The 17,114-nt window shown below is 40.2% G+C and overlaps 1 protein-coding gene across 2 annotated transcripts in view; it reads left to right on the top strand.

Annotated features, from left to right (window-relative positions):
- Positions 1 to 15,704: 15,704 nt before the first annotated feature.
- LOC148877196 (NAC domain-containing protein 96-like) overlaps positions 15,705 to 17,114 on the top strand; it is a 43,538-nt gene continuing 42,128 nt past the window's right edge. Inside the window, exon 1 of one of the 2 annotated variants that reach the window (XM_088964966.1) lies at positions 15,705 to 16,267. In XM_088964966.1, coding sequence (XP_088821092.1) covers positions 15,791 to 16,267 — 477 coding nt within the window. In that variant the 5' untranslated portion in view covers positions 15,705 to 15,790. The remainder of the gene's footprint in view (positions 16,268 to 17,114) is intronic. The other variant, XM_088964967.1, reaches the window with a different exon arrangement.

Genomic DNA, 17,114 nt, shown 5'->3' with positions numbered 1-17,114 from the left:
CGATGCGAGGTGGAAGCCAGGTCACCAGAGGCCTCTCACTCCCCTCGGGGTGAGTCCACCTCGGGAGGACCGTGGACCGCATCCTGACCTGAAGTAACCTCGTCGATAGGATGAAGATCTACGGCCTAAGCTGAGGTACCCACCTCGGCTCCAGCGGATTCACCGCTCCCGTCTAAAAGGCTATCGAAACTAAAGGTAGACATAATGGAAAGACGCGGAATCGAAAAAGAGAGCTAGGGAAGACTCACCAAAAGAAAGACCGGAGAAAGGAAGATGACATCGGAAAGACACCAAACTGAAGGACTCGAGCGCGACCTCAGATTAAAGATTAGTAGACTTGTGGCAAAGAAAATGAGTCCCTTGCCCCCTATTTATAGCCGGTGTGTCTGGGGACCAACAGTCGAGATTGTCATGATCCAACGTCTCCTAGGAAAACCGATTGCACGACCCTCGAGGTTGAAATCGGTTTAGGGCGTGGTTTGACATTCGCGGAGTTTATAAAAGGCGTGATGTCCACACGTACATTAGATGCGACCTAGGTTATTCTTGGTTGAGTCGGGTGACCAAACTGGTCTGAGCAATGATTTTCCCGTCAAACCGCCCAAACCTCGTGCCAAATCCACCTAGACTCGTTATGAACTCCCTGCACCAGGTTGAGACCCTTGGCTCGGGGAGTGGGGGAAATTGATGAAGGGTGATTTGGCCCAACCTAGCGAAAAGGGGGCAGATGAACACGAACTGACTAAGAAATGACAGCTCATCCTGGTATGCCTAGTCCGCAACAATTGAGCTTGGGTATTCAATCACCTCGGCATAGGGTCACCTCGGCGCATAATTACCTCGACATTCAATCCAGTTTGGAACTAAAAGACCGAAGTATCAGCTCAGGGCTACCAACCCGGACCGCCACGTAACGATCCTGGAAGCCTCTCCAATAGACTCTGAACCTCACGGGATCACGTCGCGTAACGACAGGCCCCATCCTCTCCTCGCCCGGATCGGGCGGAATTGATCATCTTTATTAGTTGATAACGTTACTCCCCAATTAAAGCGGAAATAGATCCCATCAAGGCAAAGATCCTAGAACCGATCTGCAAAACCCGCGAGGGCTCAACTATATAAAGGCATCAACCCCAATGACACAAGGTATGCATGATTTTTCTACTCTCTAGCTCTCTAGCTCTCAAAGCTTTTCAACTCGCACCATAGTTTACTGACTTAAGCATCGGAGCGACCTCGCCGGGTTAGCCACCCCGGGTTCTCTGATCCGTTGTCTTACAGATTCACCTAGCTCGCTACCCGACTGGAAGCCAGATCATCCTCTAGCAAGGAGTAGTCAAATCGCGCTACATCAAGTACTATATCATAATTGACATTTTTAACGTTGTTGAAGTCTTTAATGATAAGTATATCTTGCAAAATGTAAACCACTAAAAAGTAAATAGACCATAGCAAAAAATAAATAGACCATATGGTATCTTTAATGTGATTGATTAAAATCAAAATTTAATGTGTCAAAAATATTCATTTATATTGTAGTCAAACTCTTCATTTATTCATTAATGTCAAATTCACTATCAAGGGCATCTCTAAAATAGATGATATATCAACAAACGAATGCTTTATTAAGTGAGAGGAGTTGGTGAGTGGTTTGAAAGAGCGGTTGGTGACTCTAATGACTCCACCTATGTTTGAGTGTGCTTAACAAGGTGAATGGTTGATTTCCATGGCCTGACCCACCCATGGTTGAATGATGATGACTTATTGTTGGCAATTGATAGTTGAGTGGTACAAGGGTGCAAATTGGGCTAGTTGGGTCAGGTTAAAGGTCAACCCAAGCCCAACCCTAAAGGTATAATCCTCGGGCTCGAGCTTGGCCCAACTCGAGGTTAAACCCAACCCCAACTTAACCCAACACAACTCGGGTTGGGATAGGACAAGTTAGTTGGGCTTGGGCGGTTTGGTCAAGTTTAAGAGTTTATGTATATATTTTTACATAGTTATATTTTTTGGGCTTTGTGGCCTAATTTAAGAGTATAATTGCTTAAATATACATACAAATTTCATTTACAAATGTACATAGGCATTCTTTATATACATGTGTAGACAATTAGAAAAAAATGATGTTTTTGTATAAATATAATATGCATATGTATGTATTTTTGGGGAAGGCTCTGGTTAGGTTGGGTCAGGCTCATTTCAGGCTTAGGCTATCTGAGGCCTTAACCTAATCCCAACCCTAGTTTAAGTCGGGCCTGAATTTTCAAGTCCAAGCCCAACTTGTACAAAAATTTTGGTTAGGTTTGGTGACTCGAGTTGGCCCTGCCTAAGTTGCATGCATCCCTAAGTGATGGCTCTCTATAATCGTAAGCAAAGGGCTTTGGGTGCGGTGCATTTCAAACCTGGTGATGTGATATTGGCTTCCATTTGGGTGCCATCTACATGTGAGTAGATGTTTCGTATATTGAAAAGGGATAAGAGAGACAACGGATATAAGGGTTGGTCTACCACTTGTTTAAAGGTGATGTCTAATTCTTGTGTGTAACTCATGCACACATATACAATCTTCATGTGTATAACTCATGCACGCATATATCTTCTTTTTCTTTTTTAAGAAAGAGGTAAGCTCCATTTACCCCCTCTCTGATAGGAAAAAAATGGCTCCTACCTGGTCATGTACTTTTCTTTTGTTTATAGTGAATAACAAAGTCACACCTCCTTGTTACAATTGAGCCAATATGGCTCTAAGTTATGCATCAAGAGGGTTTTTTTCTCTCCTACAATTATTGCAATTGAACTAAGGTGATTTCGAAATTCTCTTGCAGGACCAACATTTAATTAGAGATTAATGATCAATACTCTTTTTGGGCCAACAATACTCTTGTTGTTTTGTTGTTCTGATGCTTGTCGTGGGCAAGAAAGAACTAGTCCGACAAAAACGATACATCTTTAGGATCATTGGTGAGATATATCTACAGCTTAGTTTGGTGAAACATTTGCCACAATGTTTAGTGAGATATATTTTTAGAATCCCTGCACAAAACCCCCTTTTGATGTGATTATGTGATTAGATCAGATTCTTTGGTGAAAAAATCATTTTTTTGTTAAATCTCTAGTGAAAAGCCCATTTTCTTTATTATTTTTTTCTTAAATATTTGGTTCATGTTATTGATTTATTCCATAAAGTCGATGTGTTATGCGTCTCATTGTAAACAACTAAAAAGACATGCTTCTGATGTTTACACATATTCAACGCCCATTTACATCAATGACGATATAGAAGATGGATTGAAGTCTATTACTGCAACGACACCATCACTTGCTTTGCTGCCACTACTCAGTAATAACAATGCTAAATAAACTATTTTACCTTTAGTGACACTTGGTTGCTTCATTTGACTTTGTTCCAAGTTCCAGCTTTAACAACAACCTTCTCCTTTTGGACAAGTTTAGATTATGTTTGGTTTGAAGGAAAAGGTAAGAAAGGAAGGGAAAGACAGGGAAACCTATACAAGGTTTGTAAAAGTTTTCTTATCTTTTCCTTCAAACCAAACATAGCCTTAAAGTGTGATTTGATTGAATATGAACTTGAATTCATGAATCTCTATATCAGGCTATGAACTTGAATCCATGAATCTCCATATCAGGCTATTTGCCACACTTTCTTGGCTAAAAAGGGATGGTTAGAGAGAATAAGGTCATGATCTTATCAATGTTCCATGACTTCTCGAGTTATGGGTTAAGTCCTATACATTCTCAATTGTACACCCGGGGTCTTGTATATGCAACTCTACCATTTGGGTGATTGGCACCCACAGTCTTCCCAAATGCTTATGGGCACTCACACTAACTTCACAGACCTATCCTACCATGTTGTGAACATCTGCCTACGAATAACAGCACATCGAAAATGTGCTGTTAGGCGGTGTTGTGAAGAGTGCTTTGTGAGGTTGGTGTGAGGAGCAGATCTAGATACCTGATTTATGTATATGTGTTCATTAGTGGTCAGTTAGCTATATCCAAGATTCTAATGCTTGATACATCGATAGAGGCGTATTGGTATTGTTTTTTTTTTTTTACTTTTTTTTTTCAAATCTAGTTCAGGGGGAAATTTAAGGTTCCTCCACCCCCTGAACCGGTCAACACCCCGATATACCCTCTGTAGGGGCGTACCGGGGTGCTCCCGATACGATACACATCAGTCAATACATAATGATTTTTTGAACCTTGACTACATCATTATACACAGTAGTATTTGCATCTTATTGGGAAGTGACACTCCTTATAGAGCTCTTCCCACATGAATTAGGATGTCTTCACTCCTTACACCAAATTCACAGTCATATCCCACATGTATTGGAAACATCTCCCCATGAATAATAAATAGGGAAAATTCCCTATAGGTACCCTGTACTTTAGGCCGAGTGCCAATTTAGTACTCGAACTTTAAAACACAATAATCTAGTACCTGAACTTTCATTTTGTAACGATTCAGTACCTGGCGTTAACTCACAATTAAGTGTCATGGGAAAAGACACAAATGCCCTTTAAGTGACATCTAATTTTCTTTATCAACCATCTGTTAATAGGTGATCCCAGGAGTTGCTAAGCCTATTCCCTCAACCATGTCCACAGCCTATCCTTTCCAATATTGACAACCTTCCATTCAAGCCCTCGTTCTGGTTCCAAACGGCATGAAATGGAAATACCGACCTCTTACATCCACTGAATTCCACCCGTTCTTACCTGAAGGCATGAATATCCCTGACTCTAATCCATCAAGAAAATCGTCCAGGAGAAAAGCCAAGAGAAGAACCATGAGGTCCTCTTCCAAGCTTGTTACTTCCTCTGTTTCTGTCGGTTGCAGCGGTCACTGGTATATAAGCAATGTGGAGTGGATAGCTTGAGCATCTGAGATGAGGAAGTTCCAAATATCCTTGTATCTCTATGTACCCATCTCTGTTTTTTTTTTTTTTTTTTGGGAAACCCAAATTTTTACAGCTTCATCTCCACTCTCCAAGCAAGTGTTAGACAGTGTATGCCCTTAGCTCCAATTAGAATAATGTATATTATGACATTTAATGTAAATGAATAAAGTACATATTTGATTCATCTCCACTCTCCAAGCAAATGTTAGACGGTGTATACACTTAGTACATACTGCACTAAGTGTCGGATTGGACTGTCTTTGATATTCCAATCAGTGAGATCCTTAAATGGGGTCAAAACCTGGGTATGTTGGGACAGTTTGAGAATTCATTTGAGTGGGTGATCATAGTGACAGGATCAACCCCTTTGTCGGACAAAGTGAATGATCAGGAATGCACTCTCTCTGAGGGAAACCAAAGTTTGATCATTATGGGCAGTGTTTGATCATTATTGGCTGAGAAGTTAAGTGTAAGACCATTGAGGGTAATACCTGATGGGCTAATCTTGCATCTGCTCACAGTCCTTGGGTTATTAAAAGGTGGCTTGACCCAAGGACCATTTAGTGTAAATGTTGGGCCCATTAAGAGCCCATGGTGATGGGCTCAAGGGTTTAGTGTTTCCTATAGTGAATTCGGCAGGCCTTGTAATAGAGACTGGGCAGAACCCATGTGGCTGATGTGTAGATCAATGTTTGGGTCCCACGCCATACAAGGATATCCAACTGGGCAGCAGTTTTGAGGATAAATGAGCACACATAATTAATGGGCCTAAAGCCCAATTCGAACTAGCTTAATTAGATTAATTAAAGAGGGGTGGTTTTGGGATTTAGATCAACAAATAGGATAAGAGATTGCCCCTATCCACTCAAAGAGTCCAGATCCAAATAAAGATTTGGATCAGGAAACTCCTAATTAGATTAGGAGGGCTGATCTTTATCTGCAAATAAGATAAGGGATTATCCTTATCTCTTAAAGAGTGTCCAGATCCAAATACAAGATTTGGATTAGGAAACTCCTAATGGGATTAGGAGAATCTCTCTTTAAGGCTATAAATAGAGGAGGAGGGCAAAACCCAATTGATCCATCAGATTACTCATACAAGAGAGAAGACAACATACAGTTAGACTGACGCCATCTCCTACTCTTGCCTTCTCCTGCTATTGCCGCCATTACCAGTTCGATATCCACCTGTATGAGCGATCAAAAAGGGTTCTTGATATCACCTTTTTGGACAAAAGATGATCTGAAGTCGTGCTCGCTCGCCCTCCATTAGATTCTTGGTGAAGAATCAGGTTCTTGCTAAAGATCCATCCTGTTGATTCTGCTCCACCCTACATTGTGTCATTTTCAGTGGGAGCAGTCTTTGGTAATCTCCTTGTGCATGAATACCTTGGTTAGTAGTTATTGTTACTCCGTATCAGGTATATCCCTTTCCTACCTTTTGGTTTCAGATCTGGTCCGGTTTAGGTTCAAGATTGATTCTTGAGAATAAAGTTTTCTAAAATAGGGAATGTGATTCCCACATGGGAGAGAGAAATTTTTGAAATTTCGCCCAACCTACCTGCAGGGTTCGGCTATCCTTATGATGGATCTCTCATCCCTTTAGTGGTATCAGAGCCAGGTCCAAATCTTGAACCGAAATTGGCCAGATCTTAAACTGCGCAAATGGGTAGAAGGCATTCTACCCGATTTGCACAGATTATTGATTTTCTGGGAAATCGGTTCCCAAATTAAGGGCAATTGATCTAAAATTAACTCTTTTTAAATCTGATATATATTTAGAATTGTTCTTTATATTAATCTTGATTTATGGTTGTTCGTACGGTGGAGATCGTAATCTTGATTAGCACAAGAAATCTGTGTTTTGTAGTTCTTTTACATTCTTGTCCGTAATTAATTTTTTTTTTATTTTTAGACCAAATGTATAAGAATTTGATTTGATGTAATATTAATAGAAATTTGGGTTTTCTATTTTATTTCATTCAAATTTGAAGCAGATCTCACAAAAGGAAGGATTTTCGCTGATTAGGGTTCGACTATCTGCGATTTGCAGTTTGAGAAAATGCAAACTATGAACTAACCTCTATTTTGCAGGGTAGCAGATCTACGAAGAGCCCTTGTACTGATTCTTGAATGTCTTTTATTAGTTATTTAATTTCAGATCATAATCTTGAATTAAATCTTGAATTAAAGATCAAACCCTAGACCCATTCGAACCAGATTGGTCCAAACTGGTTGGACCGAATCTGTGGTTCGATGGGGCTGTTCTCAACCCTAATTTTTTCATTCTTGGGTCGAAGGGTTGATGGTTAATTACAAGATGTAATTCGGTACACACCTGTAAAACCCAGTTTTAATGTGTTAAAACTACTTTAGCCCATTAACTGCATAAAAGCTATATGGGCCAAACTGTTCTTTGCAATTCAGCCCATATACCTAGATAATATTAATCAGCAATATTATGGATTATTATGGGCTTTAATAATGAGTTTTACAGTTATTAATTGATTGGATCAATTTTGTTCCTACATGTGATGTATGTATACGATAGTGGCTCTTGCACACACCATGGCTAAATGCACATCATTGCCATGGTGTCCTTAAGATCCTTGGAAGATCTCCCTTCATGGTGGGCCCCACATCAGCTTCCTCCCCAAGAGGAACCGTGCAAAACCCTAGCCGTTTAGGGCCCATCGAAATTTGGCTTTATGAAAGTTAGTGAGAGCCACTTTGGTTTGACCTAAATTAAACTAGGTCATAATTTTTGTTCCCTCCGCTAAAATATGAATGCATATGATAGGAAGATTCATATGATGAACTCACTAAAGGCCTTCTATCATTAGCATGAAGATGGGTCTTTCAGTAATGAGGAAACACACCATAAAATTGGGCTATCCATTTGCTGTTAGATCTATTGGAATGTTTCATAAGATGATAGGGGTGTCATAGACCGATGTGGGAGGGGCCTATCCTAAAATGGAAGACTCTCTCACGGTACCTTGGCGTTCACGAATATGATGGGTAAGCACTCACTGAACAGAAAGGTTTAACCTAAAATGACAATGAACCTTGTTTGACAGAGGCCAAAGGAAAAGCTTATAAGATGAGTGGATATGATCCTTCATAGAAAGGTGGTGGGGTTATGCAGCTGAAATAGTTGCATCCATGCACCCTATGTGATTTTCCACATTTTCAGAGACATAATTCGTAGTCTCTATCACTGAGATAGGAGAGAAATCTTAGACATGAACAAATGGGAATGGAACATATATTAAAAGCCATATCTATGTAGATAGCATGAATCAAATAAGGTTGTTGACTAATATTTGCTTTTTATCATAAATGGCAAATGGACAATTCACAAAATTGTTGGATGACAACAAACTTAAGGGCTCAAACTACGCTGACTAGTACCGAAACCTTATGTTGATCCTGACATCAAAAAAAATTGACAAAATAGCTAAAAATCCTATTCCGAAATGTCTGGATGATAGGGCTTCTGAGGCCCGTAGGAGGGACTACCATGAATGGGAAGAGAAAAATTCCCTAGCCCACTACTACATCATAGCATCCTTAGACAATCCGATACAACGACAATTCGATCAGATCGAATTGTCCAAGGATATCTTGGACAGTTTAAGGACGATGTACGAAGAGCAAAATCGTTATACTCGAAAGAAGGTCTTGAAACAGTTCATGACCGCGCAGATGTCGAAGAACCAACAGCTTCATTACCATTGTCTTAAGATGATGGGATATATCAATGAACTTTAGGCTCTTGGATCCGGGATTGACCATGTCACGAAAGTGGACGCCATCCTAAATTCTTTGCCTCCTTCCTTCAATCAGTTCATCATGAACTATAGCATGAATAAACTAAATGTTAGCATCCAGGAACTCAACAATATGTTGCAGAGGGTCGAGGAACTGATTAAGAAGGATGAGCCCATTGCCATACTTGTTGAAGTCGACAAATCAGGAAAGAAGAAGATGAAGGCTAAGAAAAAGCCTCAGAAAAAAGCTACTAAGTCCAAGAGGCAGAGGAAAGACAAAACATCAAATGCTTGTCACTTCTGCAAGTAGGTTGGCCACTAGAAGAGGAACTGTCCTCAATACCTGGAATTCAAGAAACAAGGTAATTTCGAATCCTTTGTCATAGAAACCGATATGTTGGTAACTTCTGCTTCCTAGTGTATTGACTCTGGGGCTTCGACTCATGTGTGTAACTCACTACAGGGGTTAAGGAGAAGACCGAGTGACGGAGAAGTGACTCTTTACTTGGGGACTTCTGCAAGTGTTGCTGCTACAGCTATAGGAACTATAGAGTTAATTTTCAGAGAAGGAATTATTGTACTGAAATATTGTCTTTATGTATAGAATTTGAGAAGAAATATGATTTCTGTTTCAAAACTGTGTGGATGGATATTTTGTTCTCTTTAGTAATACGATTACTATCAAAAGAAATAACAAATTCCTCGCATACGAAGAACTTGAGAATGGTCTTTATGTTCTCCATCATTCTCTGGAAACTAACATAACCGAAACTACGTCGGATGATATCCCCAAAAAAAGAACCCGTGATACAGTTAATCCCACTTGTCTGTGGCATTACCGACTTGGCCATATTAACATAGATCATATCACAATGTTGGTAAAGGATGGTCCTTTGGATTTTCTAACTGTAGAAGATCTTCTAACCTGTGAACCTTGCCTTTAGGGTAAGATGACGAAATAGCCATTTAACAGTAAGCCTGAAAGATGTACAGGCACGCTTGACCTTATACATGTTGATGTATGTGGTCCCATGAATGTTAGGACACGTAATCAGTACGTTTATTTTATAACATTTACCGATGATTACTCACGCTATGGTTACGTGTACTTAATGAGACACAAGTCTGAATCCTTTGAAAAGTTCAAAGAGTTCAGACAAGAGGTTGAGAAACAGTTAGGGAGAGAAATTAAGAGCTTTCGATCGGATTGAGGTGGTGAGTATCTCTCTGACGAATTCAGGGACTACTTGAAGGTCAATGGGATAGTATCACAATTAGCTCCTCCTACTACACCACAACTAAACGGTGTGTCAGAGAGGAGGAACTGGACTTTATTGGATATGGTTCGATCACTTCTCGTACACTCAGAGTTACCCACATCCTTTTGGGGCTACGCATTGGAGACTACGATATACGTGCTGAACCGAGTTCCAACCAAATAAGTTCCAAAGACTCCCAATGAGCTTTGGACCGGTAAGAAACCAAGTGTAAGACACTTGAAGATTTGGGGTTGTCCAACACATGTTAAAAGAACAAGTCCAGACAAATTGGAATCCAAGACTAGTTGTTGCCTATTCGTTGGCTACCCCAAAGGCTCTATGGGTTACCTATTCTATGACATAGGAGAAGAGAAAGTGTTCTGTAGTCGAAATGCCCATTTCTTGGAGAATGATTACATCTTGAACAATCATCTTCAATAAGTTGTTCTTGATAAGGAGAGCTCAAGGGTAGTGGGAGATGTCCCACAAGCTCCAGGTAATGACCAACCTAGAAGATCTACTCGGGTTTTTAGGCCTCCAGTTCGTTTCGGCTATGACCAGGATAGTTACTTGGTGGAATCCATGACAAGTGAGGAGGATCCCGTGACTTATATTAAAACTATGTTGAACATAGATTCCTTAAAGTGGGTAGATGCCATGAGAGCTGAGATGGACTCAATGGAGACCAATGGAATCTGGACTCTGGTAGATCCACCCCTTGGGTTAAAACAATTGGTTGCAAATGGATTTACAAGAGGAAGAAGGGCCTCGATGGTAAGGTTGAGACCTACAAGGCTCATCTTGTGGCGAAAGGGTACACTTAGAAAGAGGGAATCGATTATGAGGAAACCTTTTCGCCGGTGGCCATGCTTAAATCCATTAGGATCCTGCTAGCTGTAGCAGCGTACCATGATTAAGAGATTTGGCAAATGGATGTCAAAACTGCATTCATGAGTGGAGATCTTAGTGAAGATATTTATATGCAACAACCGCAAGGTTTCATAGTTGTGGGTCAAGAACACATGGTATGTAAATTAAATCGATCCATATATGGACTTAAGCAAACTTCTAGAAGTTGGAACATCCAATTTGACTCTACCATAAAAAAGTTTGACTTTGAGCAAAATCCGGATAAGCCTTGTATTTACAGAAAATCCAATGGGGATAAGGTTACGTTCTTGGTTCTGTATGTAGATGACATTCTACTCTTTGGGAATGATGTAGGAATCTTGACTACGGTGAAAATATGGCTTTCACAACAATTCTCCATGAAAGATCTTGGAGAAGCCTCCTATATACTGGGTCTTTGGCTCTAGAGAGATAGATCAAAGAGAATAATAGGATTATCCCAATCTGCTTATATTGACAAGATAGTCAAGAGATACAAATGAAAAACTCCAAGAAAGGAAATGCTCCTTTCAGGCATGAAGTCACTCTCTCCAAGGGCATGTCTCCTAAGACTCCTAAGAAGATTGAGGGCATGAAGGACGTTCCCTATGCCTCAACCGTAGGGAGCATCATGTATGCCATGCTATGCACTCATCCTGACATCGCTCAGGCAGTGAGTGTAGTAAGCAAATTCCAGTCAAACCCAGGGCAGGAGCATTGGACTGCTGTGAAAAACATACTTAAGTACCTTTGAAGGACAAAAGAGTTTTGTCTAGTATTCGATTGTAGTTCACTATAGATCCAGGGGTATACTGATGCCGACTTCCAGTCAGATCCAAATGATAGAAAGTCAACATTTGAATACATTTTCACGATATGATCGTGTGTTATTTACTGAAAAAGCAGCAAACAAGGGTCCACGGCGGATTCCACAACCGAAGCCAAATACATTGCCGCAAGTGAAGCTGCCAAAGAAGCTGTTTGGATGAAGAAGTTCATTAACGAATTAAGAGTAATTCCATCCAGCACATCACCCATTCCATTGTTGTGTGACAACACTAGAGCTATCGCTCAGGCTAAGGAGCCACGAGCCCACTCGAAGTCGAAGCACATCGAGAGAAAGTACCATGTACTACGAGAGATAGTTGGAAGAGGGGACACCCTATTTCAAAAGGTAGCATCAGTGGAAAATGTAGTAGACCCATTGACTAAGCCACTAACATGGAAAATGTTTGAGAAACACGTGGAAAGTTTGGAACTCTAGCTTATACCAGATTGGACCTAAGTGCAAGTGGGAGTTGTTAGACAATGTATGCCTTAGTTCCAATCAAAATGATGTACATTATGACATTTAAGGTAAATGAATAAAGTACATATTTGATTCATGTTATCATGGTGTATTTCTGTGTAATACCCTTAAACTAGACACATATGAGACTCGTGTTAGTTTAGAATCTTCATAGTCATTGGATAGATCTGGGGAGATTTATTATGCCAAGGCTGACATTGATGTGCTGCCAAGTTGGTTGGGGTGGCTTGTCTCAGCTGCCAAGGTGAGACCTGAGGTACACACAATGTGGGTTTTCTTGAAACCTTGAACTGGGCCAGAGTTTTAGTATTGCCTTGGACCTTGGAGATAGATGGGCAAAATTGGAATATTACACCTGACCCCAAGACTCGATTATGATACTGCACTAAGTGTCGGATTGGGCTATCTTTGATATGCCAATCAGTGAGATCCTTAGAGGGGGTCAAAACCTGGGTATGTTGGAACATTCCGAGAATTCATCTGAGTAGGTGATCATAATGACAGGATCAACCCATTTGTCGGACAAAGTGAATGATCGGTGATGCACTATCTTTGATGGAAACCAAAACTGTCGGTAGTCGACTTTGCAAGATCCATGTGAGTAGAGAATGCAACACTGTACTTTGCAGTCGAGGGAGAGGTCCTCTCTTGTCGGGCAGTGTTTGATCATTATGGGCTGAGAGGTTAAGTGTAAGACCATTGAGGGTAATACCTGATGGGCTAATCTTGCATTTGCCCACAGTCTTTGGGTTTTTATAAGGTAGCTTGACCCAATGACCATTGAGTGTAAATGTTGGGCCCATTAACAACCCATGGTGATGGGATCAAGGGTTTAGTGTTTCCTATAGTGAATTTGGCCAGGCCTTGTAACAGAGACTGGGCTTAACCCATGTGGTTGATGTGTAGATCAATGTTTGGGCCCCATGCCGTGCACGGATATCCAACTGGGCAGTAGTTTGGAGGATCAGCGAGCACACAAATTTAATTAGATTAATTAAAGATGGGCAATTTTGGGATTTAGATCAACAGATATGATAAGGGATTGTCCCTATCCACTCAGAGAGTCCAGATCCAAATAAAGATTTGGATCAGGAAACTCTTAATTAGATTAGGAGGGCTGATCTTTATCTACAGATAAGATAAAGGATTATCCTTATCTCTTAAATAGAGTCCAAATCCAAATACAAGATTTGGATTAGGAAACTCCTAATGGGATTAGGAGAACCTAAGGCTATAAATAGAGGAGGAGGGCGAACCCCGATTGATCCATCATATTACTGATACAAGAGAGAAGACAACATACAATTAGACTGACGCCATCTCCTACTCTTGCTTTCTCCTGCTATTGCCGCTATTACCGGTTCGATCTCCACCTGTATGAGCGATCAAAAAGGGTTATTGATATCACCTTTTGGGATAAAAGGTGATCTGAAGTCGTGCTCACTCGCCCTCCATCAGATTCTTGGTGAAGAATCAGGTTCTTGCTGAAGAGCCATCCTGCTGATTCTGCTCCACCCTACACTGTGTCATTTTTAGTGGGAGCAGACTTTGGTAATCTCCTTGTGCGTGAACACCTTGGTTGGGAGTTACTGTTACTCCATATCAGGTATATCCCTTTCCTACCTTTTGGTTTTAGATCTGTTTCGGTTTAGGTTTAAGATTAATCATTGATTATGCAATTTTCTAAAATAGGGAATGTGATTCCCAAATGGGAGAGAGATAAATTTTTGAAATTTTGCCCAACCTACCTGCTGGGTTCGGCCATCCATGTGATGGATTGCTCATCCCTTCAACAAGGAATTTGGTTTGATTTGGAGATGGAAGAAAATGGGAGCAAATGAAATGGGATTACCCTTCTCCTACTGTATAAAAGAAATTTTGGGGATTTTGGGTCTTGTTTACTTTACATTGAAATGTGAATTGTTGTTTATTTAGATTGAAAATGGAAGGAAACTTAGAGTTAGCATTCAACAAAGAAACTCGATCTTTTACTCTTTCTGTCTTGATGCTTATTTTTTCCGGATCCACATTGATTCAAGAGTGCTTCTACATTCGGTGGAAAGAAAATGAATTTTGAAATGGGAAGAGAGAAAAATGAGGTCAATATAGCTCGGTAGGACAAGCTGCACGTTTAGGCCAGCGTGAGACAAGGGGAAGAAATGTCGTGGTGTAAGAAAACCCACTTAAGTTTGTTGTTGACGAACTTGCACTCTTGAGAGGCTTTCAAACAAAATTTTAATAATACTTTGAGAGCATACACTCAGACTCATAGTCATTCACACAAGCACATACACTATTTGTCTGGCAATGGTTTTTTCCTCTCTTCTTCCATTCTTTTCCTTTTCTATTCCTTATGAAGTCTTTCTTCTATAAACTAATCTATAGAGGTCGGCATGGCTTCTCTATTTGTGTGTGTGTGCCTTGGAATAATGGAATTTTCAAATTCTCATGCAATTTTTCTGAAATACCCTTGAGAGATTCTTGAGTGGGTAGTTGGTTTCAAGGTTGGGATGATTGGATTCTTTTGTCTAGTGGGGTTTGTAAAGCAATAATATGAAACAATACAGGGGTTGGACTGTTGGCGAATTGGAGGTGATTTGGATCTATCTAGGAAGTATGAATTTAACTTTTCGGATTAGTTGTTGATTATTGTTGATAGAAATTGTTTCAACTTTCAAGCAATTTGGCTCTCTCTCTCTCTCTCACACGCTTTTCAAATTGTTTGGACTTTGGATGATCGACAATGCATGGTCATAATCACTATAAAAGAATAATATTAGCCCTTTTTTCCCTCTCTTCCGTAGTTCTTGTTTTGCCTTTGTCGTAGTTCCTTTTCTCTCTCTTGATTAGGAGAGTCAAGTGTGGGCTATGGTTGCGGTTACGGGTGAACTAAGAACATCACCCCTCCTACTGGCCATGGTGGTGACTAGCGGTGAGCCCTTTATTTTGGGCTCTTGGGTTTTCGTCATGAAATGATGGTTTGAACTATTGAGAGCTTGGGTTTTGTTTCATTTTCTTGAGAAAGAATATAATGAATATTGTGTTTTATTTTCAAGGGTAATTTTGATATTTTCAAAAGTCTTAAATCACACATGAGGTCACGTGATATATATAACTGATGGTCCATTAACGATAGGTACTAAATTGTCGCAAAATGAAAGTTTGAATACTAGATTGTCGCATTTTAAAAATCGGGTACTAAATTGACAGTCAAATTAAAATAGAAGGTACATACCATGATACGTGTGAATTCAATGTGAAGAGGGATCTTTAAAGAGTATATCCAAACTTTACTTACATCCACCTCATATGTACATCCCACCCTTGGGAACATCTCGTAATAAATAACAAATAGAAGTATAAGAGATATTTCATATGTGTGGACGTACGGACGTACGGAAATGGACATTCCAACCTTTCCTTCCTATATTTTATTTGCCACTTTTCGTCCACGTGTTACCTACATCGGTTAATGGACGTACGGAAATGAGGTACAATGTCAACTGCCATTAAACAAGAAACTTGGCAAACAAGCTTCCAAAGTCCGAAGTCGAAGCATTTTCTGTGTCGTGGCGTGTCTTCCCACATTATGAGATTTGTAAATCTTCAGCGAGTTCACTGTCGCTCCGCTTCATGGGACATATTAGGAATCTTAAATCGATTCCTATCCCACATCCGCCTGGTTTCCGATTCCGTCCAACCGAAGAACAGCTCTTATGTTACTACCTTAGCAACAAGAACAACAGGGAGAGCCCAACGCACCATAACCTTTCAGTTACTGATGTTCCGCTCTTAGGCTCAGATGTGATTGAAGAGTTGGATCTGTACAACTATGACCCCTGTGACCTACCGGAGATCGCGTGTTTCCCATTTGGTGACGGCGGACGTAAGAAGCATTGGTATTGTTTTACTGCAAAGGCGACAAGTGACCGCGGGAAGCGGAAAACCAGAGGCGGCTTCTGGAAGAGCAGGGGACGGGCCCGGGATGTTATTGGAAAAGGAGTTTTATTGGGGAAGAGGAAGACTTTTGTGTTTTACAGAGGTAATTCGTTGAAAGCAGAGAAGTCTGGTTGGATGATGTATGAGTATGCCCTTGTTGATCATCTGAAGGTAAACAGGGTTCTCGGAATTCTTTTTGTGTCTGTCATTCTATTTTATTTAATTGGATTACTTGATTCTGGTTTGCAATTTGTGAAGAAGACCTCTGGAAGGTTATTTTTCTTTCTCCTTGTCTCCATGGCTGGTTGAATGTTTTATCAGAATGTGAGAAAATGTTTTATCCCTCAAATATTGTTTTGGAAACTACCTGGGTATTTGGTTGACTAGCTTATTACCATTGTCGGCTGCCTCTTCCTTAAAAAATTGTAAAATGCAATTGGACATCCTCGTGAAAAAAAAATGGAGCAATTTAGCAAGTTAAGCGGGCAAATTTCGTTCTTTTATTCTTGTTAGAATCGACAGTATAAGGGTAATTTGGTCATTTTCCTATTTAATTAAGGTTGAATTGTCTATTTTGTCTGTCCCATAACGAGGGACAGATTTGTCTTTTGTAGTCTAATACCAAGATTTATAAATATAAGGTGGGTCGGATTGACTTTTGCTCTTCTAGATTAAACCCTTTCTTCTTTCTTTATTGCTTAATTGTCTCAGACCTGGGACTGAACTAGTGTTAATCGAATTATTTACATGGTATAAGAGCACTAGAAAATCAGTTTTGAACTCACTTTTTTTTTCTTCTTTCCTTCCTCATTGGATTGCCATATCATAATTTCTTTCTAAAATGACTTCCAAACTAATTGGAGGATCGATAAGGGACCAAAAAGGAGTGGTCGATTTTCCTTCTTGGAGGTAAATATGCCTCCAGTTGCTGTGGTGGTTTGCTAGAAACCCTCTAATCGATGACTCGGAGAGGGCTAGTTGTGGACAGGTGTGAACAGAACTCTCTAGTCGGTTGATA

This window comes from Nelumbo lutea, chromosome 1 (genome assembly GCF_056320005.1).
Source record: "Nelumbo lutea isolate HS-2025 chromosome 1, American lotus-T2T, whole genome shotgun sequence".
Lineage (NCBI taxonomy): Eukaryota > Viridiplantae > Streptophyta > Magnoliopsida > Proteales > Nelumbonaceae > Nelumbo > Nelumbo lutea.
Note: the sequence above shows the minus strand (reverse complement) of the source record. Positions and strands in the feature narration are given on the sequence as shown.